We start from the raw sequence: 16,449 nt of genomic DNA, 5'->3' as shown, positions 1-16,449 counted from the left end.
GAGCAAGACATCAGGACAAAGGCAATTCAGGCCAAGATCGAAAAATCAGCTGATGACCCAAACTGCAGACTCTGCAAAGAAGCTGACGAAACCATGGATCATCTCCTCAGCTGCTGTAAGAAAATCGCACAGACAGACTACAAACAGAGGCACAACTATGTGGCTCAAATGATTCATTGGAACTTATGCCTCAAGTACCACCTCCCAGCAGCAAAGAACTGGTGGGATCACAAACCTGCAAAAGTATTGGAAAATGAGCACGCAAAGATACTGTGGGACTTACAAATCCAGACTGACAAAGTTCTGGAACACAACACACCAGACATCACAGTTGTGGAAAAGAAAAAGGTTTGGATCATGGATGTTGCCATCCCAGGTGACAGTCGCATTGACGAAAAACAACAGGAAAAACTCAGCCGTGATCAGGACCTCAAGATTGAAATTCAAAGACTCTGGCAGAAACCAGTGCAGGTGGTCCCGGTGGTAACCTTCCCCTTTGGCTGGGCTCGCCGATGCTCAGGTGCCAGGCGAGGTTGAGCGGAGGAGCCACGCTCCGGACACCCTCACCTCGACTTCTGTGTTGCTGCCAAGGCCATAAATAATGAAGGACGCTGCAGCGGGAGGAGACTTTGCCGCTCGCTCGGTGAGGAAATTACCTTGCGCTGAATGGACGCTGAACTTCTGGCCCCTGCGCTGGCAGAGAGACAATTAGCCTCCAGGAAAGAAAGGGAAGAGAAGCAGTTGTGGAAGTGGAAGCGGAGGAAGGGGAAAGCAGGCCTTTGGGCAGCCGAGGGGGCAACGCCCGGTCATGAACCCACTTTGCACTGGGCCTGGGGACTCCGGTTGGCTGGAAATGAGGCAGCGGATATTAGAGCTGTGCATTCGTATAGAAATGCTGTTCGTTTCCTGTAGTTTCATTCGTGTCATCTCAGTTTCATATTCATGTCCTGCTAATGAAGATGGGCCACCTATACAACACGAATTTTCATCTGGCTTATGAAAAAACTAAAATTTTTGGACCCCTGGCTGCAATGGGAGGGCTTCCGAGGCTCATTCCCTCGGCATTTTGACATCGGATGTAATTGGGAGGCACTGCTCTCCCGGACCCAGACTCAGCTGAGAGTGCCAGAATAACTGCTGTTCTTCATATCAATATACCGAATATACTCGAATATAGGCCGACCCGAATATAAGCCGAGGCATCCCATTTTACCACAAAAAAACTGGGAAAACATTGACTCCAGTATAAGCCAAGGGTGGGAAATTTCAGAAATAAAAATAGATACCAATAAAACTACATTAATTGAGGCATCAGTAGGTTAAATGTTTTTTGAATATTTACATAAAGCTCAAATTTAAGAGAAGACTGTCCAACTCTGATTAAATCATTATTCTCATCTTCTTCAATGTAAATGTGTTTACGTATCCTTTTAATAATAATAGAGAAAAATAATAAATGCAATAATAATAATAATAATAAATACAGGAAAATAATACAAGTAATAATAAATAAAGTAAAATTATAAATGCAATAATAATAATAATAAGATCAGAGTGAAATAATAAATGTAATAATAATAATAATAATAATAATAATAATAATAATAATAGAGTAAAATAAATGTAATAGTAGCAACAATAATAGAGAAAAATAATAAATGTACCATATGTTCTCAAGTATAAGCCGACCCAAATATAAGCCAACCAGGACCCTCACCCGAGTATAAGCCGAGGGGGGCTTTTTCGGTCTTAAAAAAAGGCCTGAAAAACTAGGCTTATACTCGAGTATATACAGTACTTTTTTTGGTTTCAGGACTTTGTAATTTGAGGTGCCTTTTAGATTCAATGGTGGGTGAGTCGCAAGTCAAGATGGGTATGTCTTTCATTCATGCTGGTCCCGGGGCCTGTCTGTCCACCCACCCATCCATCCTTACCAGACGCCAAGCCGAGATGGATGCTCCAGTAGATCTGGAGGCAGAGCAGCTCCTTCTTCATGCCCCGCTTGCAGCGGCAGTCGTAGAGCGGGCTCTCCTGCAGGACCTCCAGGGCCGCCTGGCACTCCTTGTTGGTCAGCATGGTGTTGCGGTCGCGGCCGGCCACGCACTGGCGCAGGGTCCGGTAGCGCGAGCTGCAGCTGGGGTCGGCTGCACAGAGCTCGTTGGCGCGGGCACAGTCCACAGGGGTCCGCCAGCCGTGGGGGTCCGGGGCGGTGGTCAAGGGGGGCGGGAGGGCCCAGGCGTGGGGCATGGCATCTGCAGGGTAGGAGAGAGAAAGCGAATGAGCGGAATCACAGTTTGGGATGAGCATCCAAAACGACCTCACCAGAATAGAGAGGTGAGCTCAGAGCCAAAACATAGAATCGTCTAATCATAAAGTTGGAAACTGAGGAATAGCCAGCCTCGGGGAGTGTGCTTGTTCCATCAAGGCTCAACATTTACACAAATGACCAGCCAGTGCTAGAAGAGACAGAGAATTTCATCTATGCTGACGATCGTGCCATCAGGGAGCTTTGAAATGGTCGAACAAAAGCTCTCTGAAGCTTTAGGTGCTCTTACTGCCTATTACAGGGAAAACCAGGTGATTCCTCATCCATCTAAAACACAGTCACAGAGTTTCATCTATGCTGATGATCGTGCCATCACTGCCCAAGCAGGGAGCTTTGAAATGGTTGAACAAAAGCTCTCTGAAGCTTTAGGTGCTCTTACTGCCTATTACAGGGGAAACAAGTTGATTCCTCATCCATCTAAAACACAGACACAGAGTTTTATCTATGCTGATGATTGTGCCATCACCGCTCAAGCAGGGAGCTTTGAAATAGCTGAAGAGAAGCTCTCTGAAGCTTTAGGTGCTCTTACTGCCTATTAGAGAGAAAACCAGGTGATTCCTCGTCCATCTAAAACACAGTCACAGAGTTTCATCTATGCTGACAATTGTGCCATCACCGCTCAAGCAGGGAGCTTTGAAATAGCTGAACAGAAGCTCTCTGAAGCTTTAGGTGCTCTTACTGCCTATTAGAGAGAAAACCAGGTGATTCCTCGTCCATCTAAAACACAGTCACAGAGTTTCATCTATGCTGATGATCGTGCCATCACTGCCCACGCAGGGAGTTTTGGAACGGTTGAACAGAAGCTCTCTGAAGCTTTAGGTGCTCTTACTGCCTATTAGAGGGAAAACCAGGTGATTCCTAAATAATAATAAATGTATCATATATTCTTGAGTATAAGCTGATCCAAATATAAGCCAACCAGGACCCTCACCCGAGTATAAGCCGAGGGGAGCTTTTTTGGTCTTAAAAAAAGGGCTGAAAAACTAGGCTTATACTCGAGTATATACAGTATATATGTGATCAGTCATTGAAGGCACACTGGAAGAGCCAGATCCAGACTCATGCGCCTTGTTTGCCTTTTGTGGCCGGGGATGCCTTTGCTCTCCTGGTAGGCATTTTGGACCCCAGTCTGGAGTCTCTTTGGAAGGCCCTCGGCTCTCTTTCGAAGGGAATGGAAATCATCCCCCAAAGACTATGGCTGCGTTCCTTGGCCAGGCAATGCTTTCAGCTGCGCTGGCAGATGGCAGGGCCTGTTGTCACAAAGCCACAAGCAGCACCTGCGCAAGTGCCGCTCTGCTTTCGGGTTGCTGGTGTGCCAACTTAATGGACGAAGCTGCCAATGTGCCTTTCAAGGGGAGGGAAAGGTCATGCCGTCTGCCCGGTGCTCGAAGTGAAGCCCAAGGCAGAGAGGTGGCTCAACCCTGAGCTTTATCCCTTTTGACTTTGAAAGTGTTGTCACAAAGCAAGGCAAGCGGATAGAGGAAAATAGCAGGTCTGTCCACATCTTAAGGGTCCATCTACTCCAGGCATGGGCCAACTTGGGCCCTCCAGGTGTTTTGGACTTCAACTCCCACAATTCCTAACAGCCGGTAGGCTGTTAGGAATTGTGGGAGTTGAAGTCCAAAACACCTGGAGGGCCCAAGTTGGCCCATGCCTGTTCTACAGTGTTGACGTACCATAAGAATGCCTCAGAGTGTGGTGGAAGCTCCTTCCTTGGAAACTTTTAAACAGAAGCTGGATGGCAATAATAATAATAATAATAATAATAATAATAATACAGCAGACAAAGAATCGGTACAAGAAGACTGCACTACAAACTAGAGCTGACAGTTGGCACAACAAAACATTGCATGGAAAGTTCTTTGACAAAATTGAAGGAAAAGCTGATAAGGAGAAGACCTGGCTCTGGCTCAAGAATGGGACCCTGAAGAAGGAGACAGAAGGCCTGATCCTTGCAGCCCAGGAGCAAGACATCAGGACAAAGGCAATTAATAATAATAATAATAATAATAATAATAATAGAAGACCTGGCTCTGGCTCACGAATGGGACCCTGAAGAAGGAGACAGAAGGCCTGATCCTTGCAGCCCAGGAGCAAGACATCAGGACAAAGGCAATTAATAATAATAATAATAATAATAATAATAATAGAAGACCTGGCTCTGGCTCACGAATGGGACCCTGAAGAAGGAGACAGAAGGCCTGATCCTTGCAGCCCAGGAGCAAGGCATCAGGACAAAGGCAATTAAGGCCAAGATCGAAAAATCAGCTGATGACCCAAAATGCAGACTGTGCAAGGAAACCGACAAAACCATGGATCATATCCTCAGCTGCTGTAAGAAAATCGTACAGACAGACTACAAACAGAGGCACAATTATGTGACCCAAATGATTCATTGGAACTTATGCCTCAAGTCCCACCTCCCAGCAGCAAAGAACTGGTGGGATCACAAACCTGCAAAAGTATTGGAAAATGAACATGCAAAGATACTGTGGGACTTCCGAATCCAGACTGACAAAGTTCTGGAACACAACACACCAGACATCACAGTTGTGGAAAAGAAAAAGGTTTGGATCATGGATGTTGCCATCCCAGGTGACAGTCGCATTGATGAAAAACAACAGGAAAAACTCAGGACCTCAAGATTGAACTTCAAAGACTCTGGCAGAAACCAGTGCAGGTGGTCCCGGTGGTGATGGGCACACTGGGTTCCATGCCAAAAGATCTCAGCCGGCATTTGGAAACAATAGGCATTGACAAAATCATGATCTGCCAACTGCAAAAGGCCACCCTACTGGGATCTGCGTGCATCATCCGAAAATACATCACACAGTCCTAGACGCTTGGGAAGTGTTCGACTTGTGATTTTGTGATATGAAATCCAGCATGTCTATCTTGTTTGCTGTGTCATAATATAATAATAATAATAATAATAATAATAATAATAATAATAATAATAATAATAATAATTTATTTATATCCCGAAACCATCTCCCAGAGGGACCCGATGCTCTCAGAACACTCAAGGTGTGACATACAAAATACAACAATCCAGGGGTGCTTTGATTGTGCTTTTCCTACATGACAGGGGTTGGACTAGATGGCCCATGTGGTCTCTTCCGACTCTATGATTCTATGATGCACCCAATATCTCACCAGGCGGATTCCATAAACTAGAGGAGACGTCAGGCTGAGATCAAGAAAGAAGAAATGCGAGCGAGAGATCCTGCGCATCTGTGACTCATCATTGGATTTTCCCAGGGTATCAGGCTTAGCACGAGGGCCCTACACTATCAAGTGTGCCGTCATCGCAGACAACTCTCGCAAAGCCTTTGCAGGGTTCAGCTGAGTTCGCCCAAATCCAGCTGAACAGGAGCCGGGGACATGTTGCTTCCATTAAACTAGCACGAGGAGAAAGTATGGCGAAAAAAAAGTTTGATGAACAAGCGACAAACCACCCTCGACATGAGAGGGAAAGAAGCAGGAGGCCCAGGAAGAGACCGCGACTTGGGTTCTTGTGGAGTTTGCTGGAATTTCCTTTGAAAGCCAGGTTGGGCCAAGGCTCTGTGTGGACTAGGGATGTGCGCGGTATTTATTTCCTTTGTTTCCTTCGTGCATTCGTTTCGTGTCGACCGTTTGTCAACACGAAATGAATGACGACTTTTTCGTACGAAACGTAAGGCGACACGAAAATGAAAGCCGCAACGTCATCGTGCTTGCTTTCGTTTTCTGGCCTCCATGCCTGCAATCACTTTGTCATGAGTCAGAAAAGGAGGCGATAAAGAGGTGATCCTTGGCCAATCGGAGGCTGAGGAATCACTGAAGTGATCTCTGTGGATTAGGGATGTACGTGGTATTTATTTCCTTCGTTTCCTTCGTGTATTCGTTTTGTGTCGACCGTTCGACTCGAAACGAATAGCGACTTTTTCGTACGAAACGTAAGGCGACACGAAAATGAAAGCCGCAACGTCACCGTGCTTGCTTTCGTTTTCTGGCCTCCATGCCTGCAATCACTTTGTCATGAGTCAGAAAAGGAGGCGATAAAGAGGTGATCCTTGGCCAATCGGAGGCTGAGGAATCACTGAAGTGATCTCTGTGGATTAGGGATGTACGTGGTATTTATTTCCTTCGTTTCCTTCGTGTATTCGTTTTGTGTCGACCGTTCGACTCGAAACGAATAGCGACTTTTTCGTACGAAACGTAAGGCGACACGAAAATGAAAGCCGCAACGTCACCGTGCTTGCTTTCGTTTTCTGGCCTCCATGCCTGCAATCACTTCCTTGTGAGTCAGAAAAGGAGGCGGTGAAGAGATGATCATTAGCCAATCGGAGGCTGAGCAATCACTGAAGTGATCTCTGTGGACTAGGGATGTACGCGGTATTTATTTCCTTCGTTTTCTTTGTGCATTTGCTTCGTGTCGACCATTTGTCGACACGAAACGAATGACGACATTTTCGTACGAAACGTAAGATTACACGAAAATGAAAGCCGCACGGTTATCGTGCTTGCTTTCGTTTTCTGGCCACATGGCCCAAGGGGTCTTTTCCAACCCTGTTGATGATGATGATGATGAACATTGAGGCTGGGTGGCCATCTGTCAGGTGTGCTTTGCTTTATTATTTTTATTTTTAAGGTTATGATTATGATAATAATGATTATGATTAACATTGGGGCTGTATTTGTTCCCATTTTTGTTTTTTACTTCAAAATAAGATATGTACAGTGTGCATAGAATTTTTTTTTTTTAAATTATAGTCCGGCCCTCCAACGGTCTGAGGGACTGTGAACTGTTTAAAATGTTCGAGGATTCCTGGGCAAAAGCATGTGAAACTGGGTAACAATGACAGCTCTGACTGGTGCGCATGTGCATTAGAAGGTTCCAAAGGTACATCATCATATGGCTTCTTCCTTATAGGTACCCAAGATGTGGAAGCTAGGCTTACCAAAAATGCCTTTGCAGTTATAACTGGCTCTGGGTATATTTTTATTTCAGTAATAATAATAACAATAATAATATATTTCTGCTGAAACACTACGCAATAATAATTTTACAGACAGTCATTCTGGGTGTAACCCGCTCTGATGGATTTAGCTGTAAAGTCTGTGCCTCCGACTGATGCCAAGAACATGAAAATGTCACATCCAAAGATTTCTTCAGACGGAGCCATAGCATGGAAAGCATTACTGAAATGCTCCAAGAAAGACCATCTTGAGTCCAAATGAAAGAAGGAGCAAGGAAAGAATGGCTGGGGGTGGGGGTCCCAGATAGGGGCGGTTCAACTGCGAGGCAAACTAGGCAGTTGCCTGTGGTGCCATCCTGTAGGGATCCATCCTCGAGGCCAGGTCTCTGGGCTGCCTGGCCATGTTCCAGAAGCATTCTCTCCTGACGTTTCACCCACATCTATGGCAGGCATCCTGTTGGAAGCTAGGTAAGTAGGGTTTATATATCTGTGGAAAGTCCAGGGTGGGAGAAAGAACTCTTGTCTGTTTGAGGCGAGTGTGAATATTGCAATTGGCCAGCTTGATTAGCATTTAATGTCCTTGCAAATAATAATAATAATAATAATAATAATAATAATAACTTTATTTTTATACCCTGCCTCTATCTCCCCAAAGGGGACTCAGGGCAGCTTACATGAGGCCAAGCCCGAATAAAAACAATAGCAGTATAAAACACAACAATAGACAAAAAACATGCACAATTATAAACATTTAAACATTAGCCAATAAAAAACAAATGACAAGAACTAATAAAAACATGGATTAAAACGGAGAGGTTGTAAAAGTAGACTGGGTAAGGTGCACCATATAAATATTGTAAACACGAGGTGACTGATAAAGCCTGGCTGTTTCCTCCCTGGGACATCCTTGGTTGGGAGGTGTTCACTGGCCCTGATTGTTTCCTGTCTGGATTTCCCCTGTTTTCAGAGTGTTGTTCTTTATTTAGGCTTTTCCTTAATCCCTCCTTATTGTCCAACATTTTTCGCTTATCCAATGCTTTTATTTTTCAGTGATTGGTTTGGGGAGGGGCGCCAAAATTCTGTTCGCCTACACTTGAAAATTACCTTGGGTCGGCCCTGGTCCCAGTCCTCCAGATCATTTAGCTCAGATGAGACCCCCACTGATTTGGGCACCAAGACACCACCATAAGAAACAATGTGCAGTTTTGGCTCTGGCTCTGCGGGATCCATTGGGCCAAGGCTCAGGCAAGCCATCAACAGCCTTCCAGCTTCAGACTCGCTGTTGGCACAACACACTCCTCTTTTGGACGGTCCACATTCAAAACATAGCTGACCGCATCCCCAGTCAGTGGGGCGCATAATGCTCTCCAGAGTGGCAAAGCACACCAAGCCAGAGCTTTGTACACCTGCTCAATCCAAGGTAAGGGAACACATTGGACAGACACCCAAAGCCATGACACACCAAATCGGTGTGGATTGAGTGACTCATCACTCAAGCCCAATCTGAGTACCCACCTGGGCAAAACGACTTTCGGGTAAGCATGTTCCGCCCCAGCCATGTCACCTAGCACTTCCTGTCATGTGGGGCACCCAATGATGCCTCTGTGGCAATAAATCACTACTGACCGAGAGGTCATGGGATCGAAGCCCTGGTCGGATTGAGCGCGAATAGCCTAGCTTGCTGCCCACCTAAGCAGCCCTAAAAACCGTTGTGTCTGTTGAGCAGAAAATTCTAGGTACCGCTTTATGCGGGGAGGCTAATTTAACTAATTTACGACATCATTAAAAACTGCCAGCAGCATGTAGAAAGGAATGAGGAAGTACTACCATCAAGGACTCATGTTGAGAAGGGCGGAATATAAATAGGGAAAATAGATAGATAGATAGATAGATAGATAGATAGATAGATAGATAGATAGATAGATAGATAGGAGAGCATTCAGCATCTCTCCCAAGAAGCCAAGGTAGTGGGCCAAAACTTCTTTCTCCGGGAGGGTCACAAAATACAGACACAGCCCAAAGCATTCTACGTCCGGCAGAAGTTCAAAAATGATTAAATCATCAACAGGCCAATGGATACTCCACCCGGATCAGTGGGTTCATTATTGGCAAAGGAGGAGAGTTCCCTTTGCATCCATCCCTTCCTCTCCTGACATTTTGCCTACATCTGTGGCAGGCATCCTCAGAAGTTGTGAGGTCTGTTGCAATTGGCCTCCTTGATTAGCACTGGAAAGCCTTTCGGCTTCAGGTCTGGTTGCTTACTGCCTGGGGGAATCCTTTGTTGGGAGGTGTTAGGTGGCCCTGATTGTTTCCTGTCTGGATTTCCCCTGTTTTCAGAGTGTTGCTCTTTATTGACTGTCCTGATTCTAGAGGGTTTTTTTAATACTGGGAGCCAGATTGTGTTCATTCTCATTGTTTCATCCTTTCTGTTGAAATTGTCCACCTGCTTCTTGTGGATTTCAGTGGCTTCTCTGTGTCGTCTGACATGGTGGTTGTTAAAGTGGTCCAGCATTTCTGTGTTCTCAAATAATATTTTTGTGTCCAGGTTGAGTCATCAAGTGCTCTATTATGGCTGACTTTTCTGGCTGAATTAGTCTGCAGTGCCTTTTTTGTTCCTTGATTCGTGTTTGAATGCTGCGTTTGGACATTCCACAAATATATAAACCCCACTTGCCTAGTTAGCACCTCCCAACAAAGAATACCTCCAGGCAGGAAGCAGCCAGGCTTTGAAGCTGCAAGGCCATTCAATGCTAATCAGGCTGCCTCAAGCAGACAAGAGTTCTTTCTCCCACCCACAGATATATAAACCCCACTTGCCTAGTTTCCAACAGACTTGACAGCCTCTGGGGATGGCTGCCATAGATGTGGGTGAAACGTCAGGAGAGAATGCTTCTGGAACATGGTCATACAGCCCGGAAAATTATTATTATTATTATTATTATTATTAATAATAATAATATAATTATTAATTATATATTATTAATAATAATAATATATAATTATTATATATAATAATATATAATAATATTAATAATAATATTATCAATATTATTATTAATAATAATAATTTTATTTTTTGAATCATTTTTATTATGAATAATAATTTTATTTTATACCCCACCCCATCTCCCCGAAGGGACTCGGGGCGGCTTACATGGGGCCAAGCCCAGGCTAAACAGACAATGTAAAAACACAACAATAAAACAATAAAACAATCAATCAACAATAAAACAAATCATAAAACTAATGAGGTCACATGAAATTCACAGCAACCCAGTGATGCCCGCCATGAAAGCCTTCGAGAACCCATTCAATGCCATGTGCAGTATCAAAATAAGCGAAACAGAATAAACCATTAAAATGAACAGTCGAAATAGACGGCTTAAAATAAACCAATAAAGCAACCTTAGCAAGAACATATAATCGATCACGCCTCATAAATAACACATTAAGCAGTTAAAATTTATATAAAAAATACGAAAACGTGGCTATTCCAACAAATTACGGTGATCATTGCCTGCATCGAGTTGCGGTGAGTCTTTCGGGCTGTCTGGCCATGTTCTAGAAGCATTCTCTCCTGACGTTTCGCCCCCATCTATGGCAGAAGTTGTGAGGCCTCAACTAAGGTGTGTGCCAACAAGCTGCAGTCCCCTCCCCGGCCTGAAGAGGGAGCCCTAACTCTGCAAAAGGTCTTAGAACAGGGAACCCCCCTCCCCATTATTATTATTATTATTATTATTATTATTATTAGATACAGTACACAAAAAGATTAGTACACAACAAATAAGATAAAGAAGAACATGAAAGGCATTACACACTAACTCAGCCACAGCAGACCACTTGATGAACCAACCCTGGACACAGCATATTAATTTGAGAACACAGAAATGTTGGACCACTCTCACAACCGTCATGTCGGACGACACAGAGAAGCTATTGAAATCCGCAAGGATGTGGACAATTTCAACAGAAAGAAGGAAATGAACCCAATCTGGCTACTGGAATTGAAAAATCAAGACAGTGAATAAAGAACCACACTCAGAAAACAGGAGAATTCCAGACCTGAAACAATCAGGGCCAGCTAACCACCTCCCAACAAAGGATTACCCCAGGCAGGAAGCAGACAGGCTGCAAGGCTATTCAATGCTATGCCCAATGGAAACATTCACATTTGCCTCCAACCGAAAAGAGTTCTTTCTTTCTCCCACCCTGGACATCATTCCACAGACATTATGTACAGTCCACTTGCCTCATTTCCAACAGACCTCTATGCAGAGACCCTCACTGATGCACTTTGCAGCTGCAAGGCCATTCAGTGCTAATCAAGCTGGCCAACGGCAACATTCACACTTGCCTCCAGCAGATAAGAGTTCTTTCTTCCACTCTGGACATATCACAGATGAGTACATAGCAAACAAGATCACTCTGCTGGCTGCTGTATTGGATCACACATTGGTTTAACCCACTGCGCCACTGAGGGCTCATTTATTATTATTATTATTATTATTATTATTATTATTATTATTATTATTGTTATATACTTAGACATTGAGGGAATGGGAGAGACAGGTTCAGGAAGCAATACATAGCATTATCATTATTATGATTAGGATTAGGATTATGGGATACACAACAAGATAAGTACCCAACAAACAAGACCACTCTGCTGGCTGTTGTATTGGACAGTTCTATTATCATCATCATCATCATCATCATCATCATCATCATTATTGGATACAGAACAAGATGAGTACCCAGCAAACAAGATCCCTCTGCTGGCTGTTGTATTGGATCACACATTCAACACTTCCATTATTATTATTATTATTATTATTATTAATATTATTATTATTATTATTATTATTATTATTATTTACTTAGATATTGAACATGAGAGACATGTTCAGGAACAAATACATTATTATTATTATTATATACTTAAACATTGAGGGAATGGGAGAGACATGTTCAAGCAGAAATACATTATTTATTGTTATTATTATTATTATTATTATTATTATATACTTAGACATTGAGGAAATGGGAGAGTCATGTTCAAGCATAAATACATTTATTATTATTATTATTATTATTATTATTATTAGATACAGAACAAGACGAGTAGGCTGTTGTATTGGATCACACGTTGAACACTTATTATTATTATTATTATTATTATTATTATTATTATTATTATATACTTAGACATTGAGGGAATGGGAGAGCCATGTTCAAGAACGAATACATCATCATTATTATTATTATTATTATTGGATACAGAACAAGATGAGTACCCAGCAAACAGGATCCCTCTGCTGGCTGTTGTATTGGATCACACATTGGACACTTTTATTATTATTATTATTACTATTATTATATATTTAGACATTGAGGGAATGGGAGAGACATGTTCAAGAACAAATACATTATTATTATTATTATTATTATTATTATTATTATTATATACTTAGACATTGAGGAAATGGGAGAGTCATGTTCAAGCATAAATACATTATTATTATTATTATTATTATTATTATTATTATTATTATCAGATCCACAACAAGACGAGATCCCTCTGCTGGCTGTTGCATTGGACCCCACGTCGGACCCTCCCCAAGTCCAGGACTGTGGGCGAATGATGCCTGCAAATCCGAGGAAGGTGGCCTTTTGCACCGGGCAGGTGGGGATTTTGTCAGCGCGGATGGTGTTGAAGCGCTGGCAGAGAGGCCAAGGTCTTTGGGCGCTGCGCCCAGTGTGCCGGTCACCACGGGCACCACCTTGAGCCTTTGCCATTCCGTGTGAGCATGTTGTTAGGCAATGTCTTGACAGTGGACACCCCTTCCCTTCCTTCCCGTGACCCCCGCGAAGAGAGCGACTCACTCACCGAGGATGAAGAAGAAGAAGAAGAAGGAGAAGCAGGAGAAGGAGAAGAGGAGGAGGCAAGGGGCGCCGGGGGCGGAGGCGGCGGCAAGGGGGGCGCTCATGGCCGGCACGGGGGTCTCTCTTCTGCCGGAGACCCCAGCCCACCTTCCTTCCTCTCGGGGAGGCTTCAGCTCCTTCCAGGCGGAGGAGAAGGACGAGAAGCAGGAGGAGAAGGAGGAGGAGGAGAGGGAGGCGACATTCTCCGCGGCGGATCCCCCGGCTGCATCCTCCTCCTTCTCCTCCGACGTCGAAGGAGGGGGGGGGGGCTTAACTCCCCTCCCTCCTCCTTTTCCTTCCCTTCTTCCTCCTCTTCCTCTTCTTCCTCCTCTTCTTCTTCCTCTTCTTCTTTCCGCCGCAGCCCAAATCAGCTCCTTCTCCTTCCTTGGTCAAGTTGGGAAAGAGCGAAGGAGGGAGGGAGGGAGCTGCTCCTCCGAATAGGCGGGGAATTGGGGGGGGGGGGGCAGGGGGGGAGAGATAGGGAGGGGCGTGGCCAAAGGCTCGCCCAAGGGAGGGGCCCAAGCCCCGCCCACTCCTCCTCCCTCTTCTCCCCCGAATCTTCGGGCTCATCCTCATCCATCGCAGTTGGGTGACTTGGGTCCCAGGTTGGAAGGCATCCCAAGGTTGTTGCCCTAGAGCAGGGGTCCCCAAACTTTTTAAACAGGGGGCCAGTTCACGATCCTTTGGACCATTGGAGGGCCGAACTATAGTTGGCCACTGAGCAATAAATAATAATAATAATAATAATAATAACAATAATAACAACAACAACAACAGCAGCAACAACAGCAATAATAATAAAAAAGAGGGTTGGAAGAGACCCTTTGGGCCATTGAGTCCAATCCCCTTCTGCCTTTGTGCACCGAAAGCACAAGCAAAGCACCCCTGACAGATGGCCACCCAGCCTCAATGTTAATAATAATAATAATAATAATAATAACAACAACAACAACAACAACAACAACAATAATAAAAAAGAGGGTTGGAAGAGATCCTTTGGGCCATTGAGTCCAATCCCCTTCTGCCTCTGCGGACCAAAAGCACAAGCAAAGCAACCCTGACAGATGGCCACCCAGCCTTAATGTTGTTCATAATAATAATAATAATAATAATAATAATAATAATAATGGTTGTAAGAGAAGAGAACCCTTGGGTCATTTAGTCCAACCCCCTTCTGCCCTTGTGCCGTGGGGGCCGGATAAATGGCTTCGGTGGGCCGCATCCGGCCCCCGGGCCTTAGTTTGGGGACCCCTGCCCTAGAGCATAAAAACATTCAACAGTGACCATTTGGCAAATTAGATCTGATTTACTTAAATGCACAACCAAACAGCCAAGTCTTGAGCGCTTTTACAAAAGGTCACAACTCCGACATTGCTCTAAGACAGGGGTCCCCAAACTTTTTAAGCCGAGGGCCGGTCCACAATCCTTCAGACTGTTGAGGGGCCGAATTATCATTTGAAAAAAATACAAACAAATTCCGATGCACACTGCACATGTCTTATTTGTGGTGCAAAAACAACAAGAACAATGAAATAACAATACAATATTTAAAAATAAAAACAATTTTAACCAACATACATTTATCAGGATTTCAATGGGAAATGTGGTCCTGCTTCTGGCCAATGAGATAGTCAAGTTAATTAGAATTGTTGTTGTTGTGTGCCTTCAAGTCATTTCAGACTTTGGGTGAGCCTAAGTCTAAAATTTATTTATTTATTATTTATTTATTTACTGCATTTATTTACTACATTTGTATCACACCCTTCTCACCCCAAAGGGACTCAGAGTGGCTTACAAATTATATGCACATACAATATATTGTATTATTAGCATAACACAATATTAGCATTATATATTACTATATTGAACTATACCACTATACTGTAATATTATCTGTAATATTATATGTAATATAGAATATATAATTAATATTATTATATGGTGTTATTATTAGTGTTATATTGTATTACATTATAATATTATTATCAATATTATATGTATATGCAATATATTATATTATAAAACTGAGGGCGGGGGCCAGGTAAATGACCTCGGAGGGCCACATCCGGCCCCCGGGCCTTAGTTTGGAGACCACTGCTTCAGACTGTTGAGGGGCCGAATTATCATTTGGGAAAAAAAATTCAAACAAATTCCTATGCATACTACACATGTCTTCTTTGTAGTGCAACAACAACAACAACGAAAGAATACAATATTTAAAAATGGAAACAATTTTAACCAACATAAACCTATTAGGATTTCAATGGAAAGTGTGGGCCTGCTACTGGCCAATGAGATAGTCAAGTTAATTAGGGTTGTTGTTGTTGTTGTTGTTGTTGTTGTGTGCCTTCAAGTCATGTCAGACCTTGGCCGAGCCTAAGTCTAAAATTAATTATTTATTTACTGCATTTATTTACTACATTTATATCCCACCCTTCTCACCCCAAAGGGGACTCAGAGCAGCTGTAGGTACATACAATATATTATATTATTAGCATAACACAATATTAGCATTATTAATTACTATATTGAACTATACCACTATACTATTATATAATATGTAATATATAACATATAATTAATATTATTATATTATATTACTATTGGTATTATATTGTATAACATAAGATTATTATCAATATTATATGTATATACGATCTATATATATAAAAGAGTGATGGCATCAGGGCAGCGGACAAAACAACAAAAGTAAACACCCCACAACCTCGAAAATTGACATCACAACCCCTCATCCATGCCTCTAGGTTGATACAACAAAAAGAAAAGAAAAATAAATTCCTAATTAGAGGGAGAGGAATAATAGTTTTTATCCAATTGCTGCCAGTTACAAGGCTAAGCTCCACCCACTTGGTCTCCTAGCAACCCACTCAGCCCAGTGTTAATAAAATAATGATAAAAAAATAAATACAAATAATACAATAAAAAATTATAAAAAACACTAAAATAATTAATACAATAAAATACTATAACAAAATGACTAAAAATAATACAACAAAATAATAAAATATAATAAATAAAAAAGATAAGTGACAGTAAAATTAATTTAAAAAAATACAAATAACGTCAAATAAAAATTCCACAAGTTTTAACCGATACCACCACCACTTTGCCACAGCAACGCGTGGCCGGGCACAGCTAGTATATTATATTATTAAAACTGATATAAAAATATTATATTATAAAACTGAGGACAGGGGCCAGGTAAATGACCTTGGAGGG

The 16,449-nt window shown here is 42.8% G+C and overlaps 1 protein-coding gene across 1 annotated transcript in view; it reads right to left on the bottom strand.

The window, feature by feature from the left end:
• gfra2 (GDNF family receptor alpha 2) overlaps nt 1–13,632 on the bottom strand; it is a 73,025-nt gene extending 59,393 nt beyond the window's left edge. The window contains exons 1-2 of the mRNA XM_062960978.1: nt 13,175–13,632; nt 1,935–2,252 (exon numbers count right to left, since the gene is read on the bottom strand). Of these exons, the coding sequence (XP_062817048.1) occupies nt 1,935–2,252; nt 13,175–13,274 (418 nt within the window). The 5' untranslated portion in view covers nt 13,275–13,632. The remainder of the gene's footprint in view (nt 1–1,934; nt 2,253–13,174) is intronic.
• Between the last annotated feature and the right edge of the window lie 2,817 nt (nt 13,633–16,449).

The sequence above is a fragment of the Anolis carolinensis genome, unplaced genomic scaffold (genome assembly GCF_035594765.1).
Source record: "Anolis carolinensis isolate JA03-04 unplaced genomic scaffold, rAnoCar3.1.pri scaffold_8, whole genome shotgun sequence".
NCBI classification, from domain to species: Eukaryota; Metazoa; Chordata; class Lepidosauria; order Squamata; family Dactyloidae; genus Anolis; species Anolis carolinensis.
The sequence above is the reverse complement of the archived record's forward strand: the minus strand, read 5'-3'. Positions and strand labels throughout refer to the sequence as shown.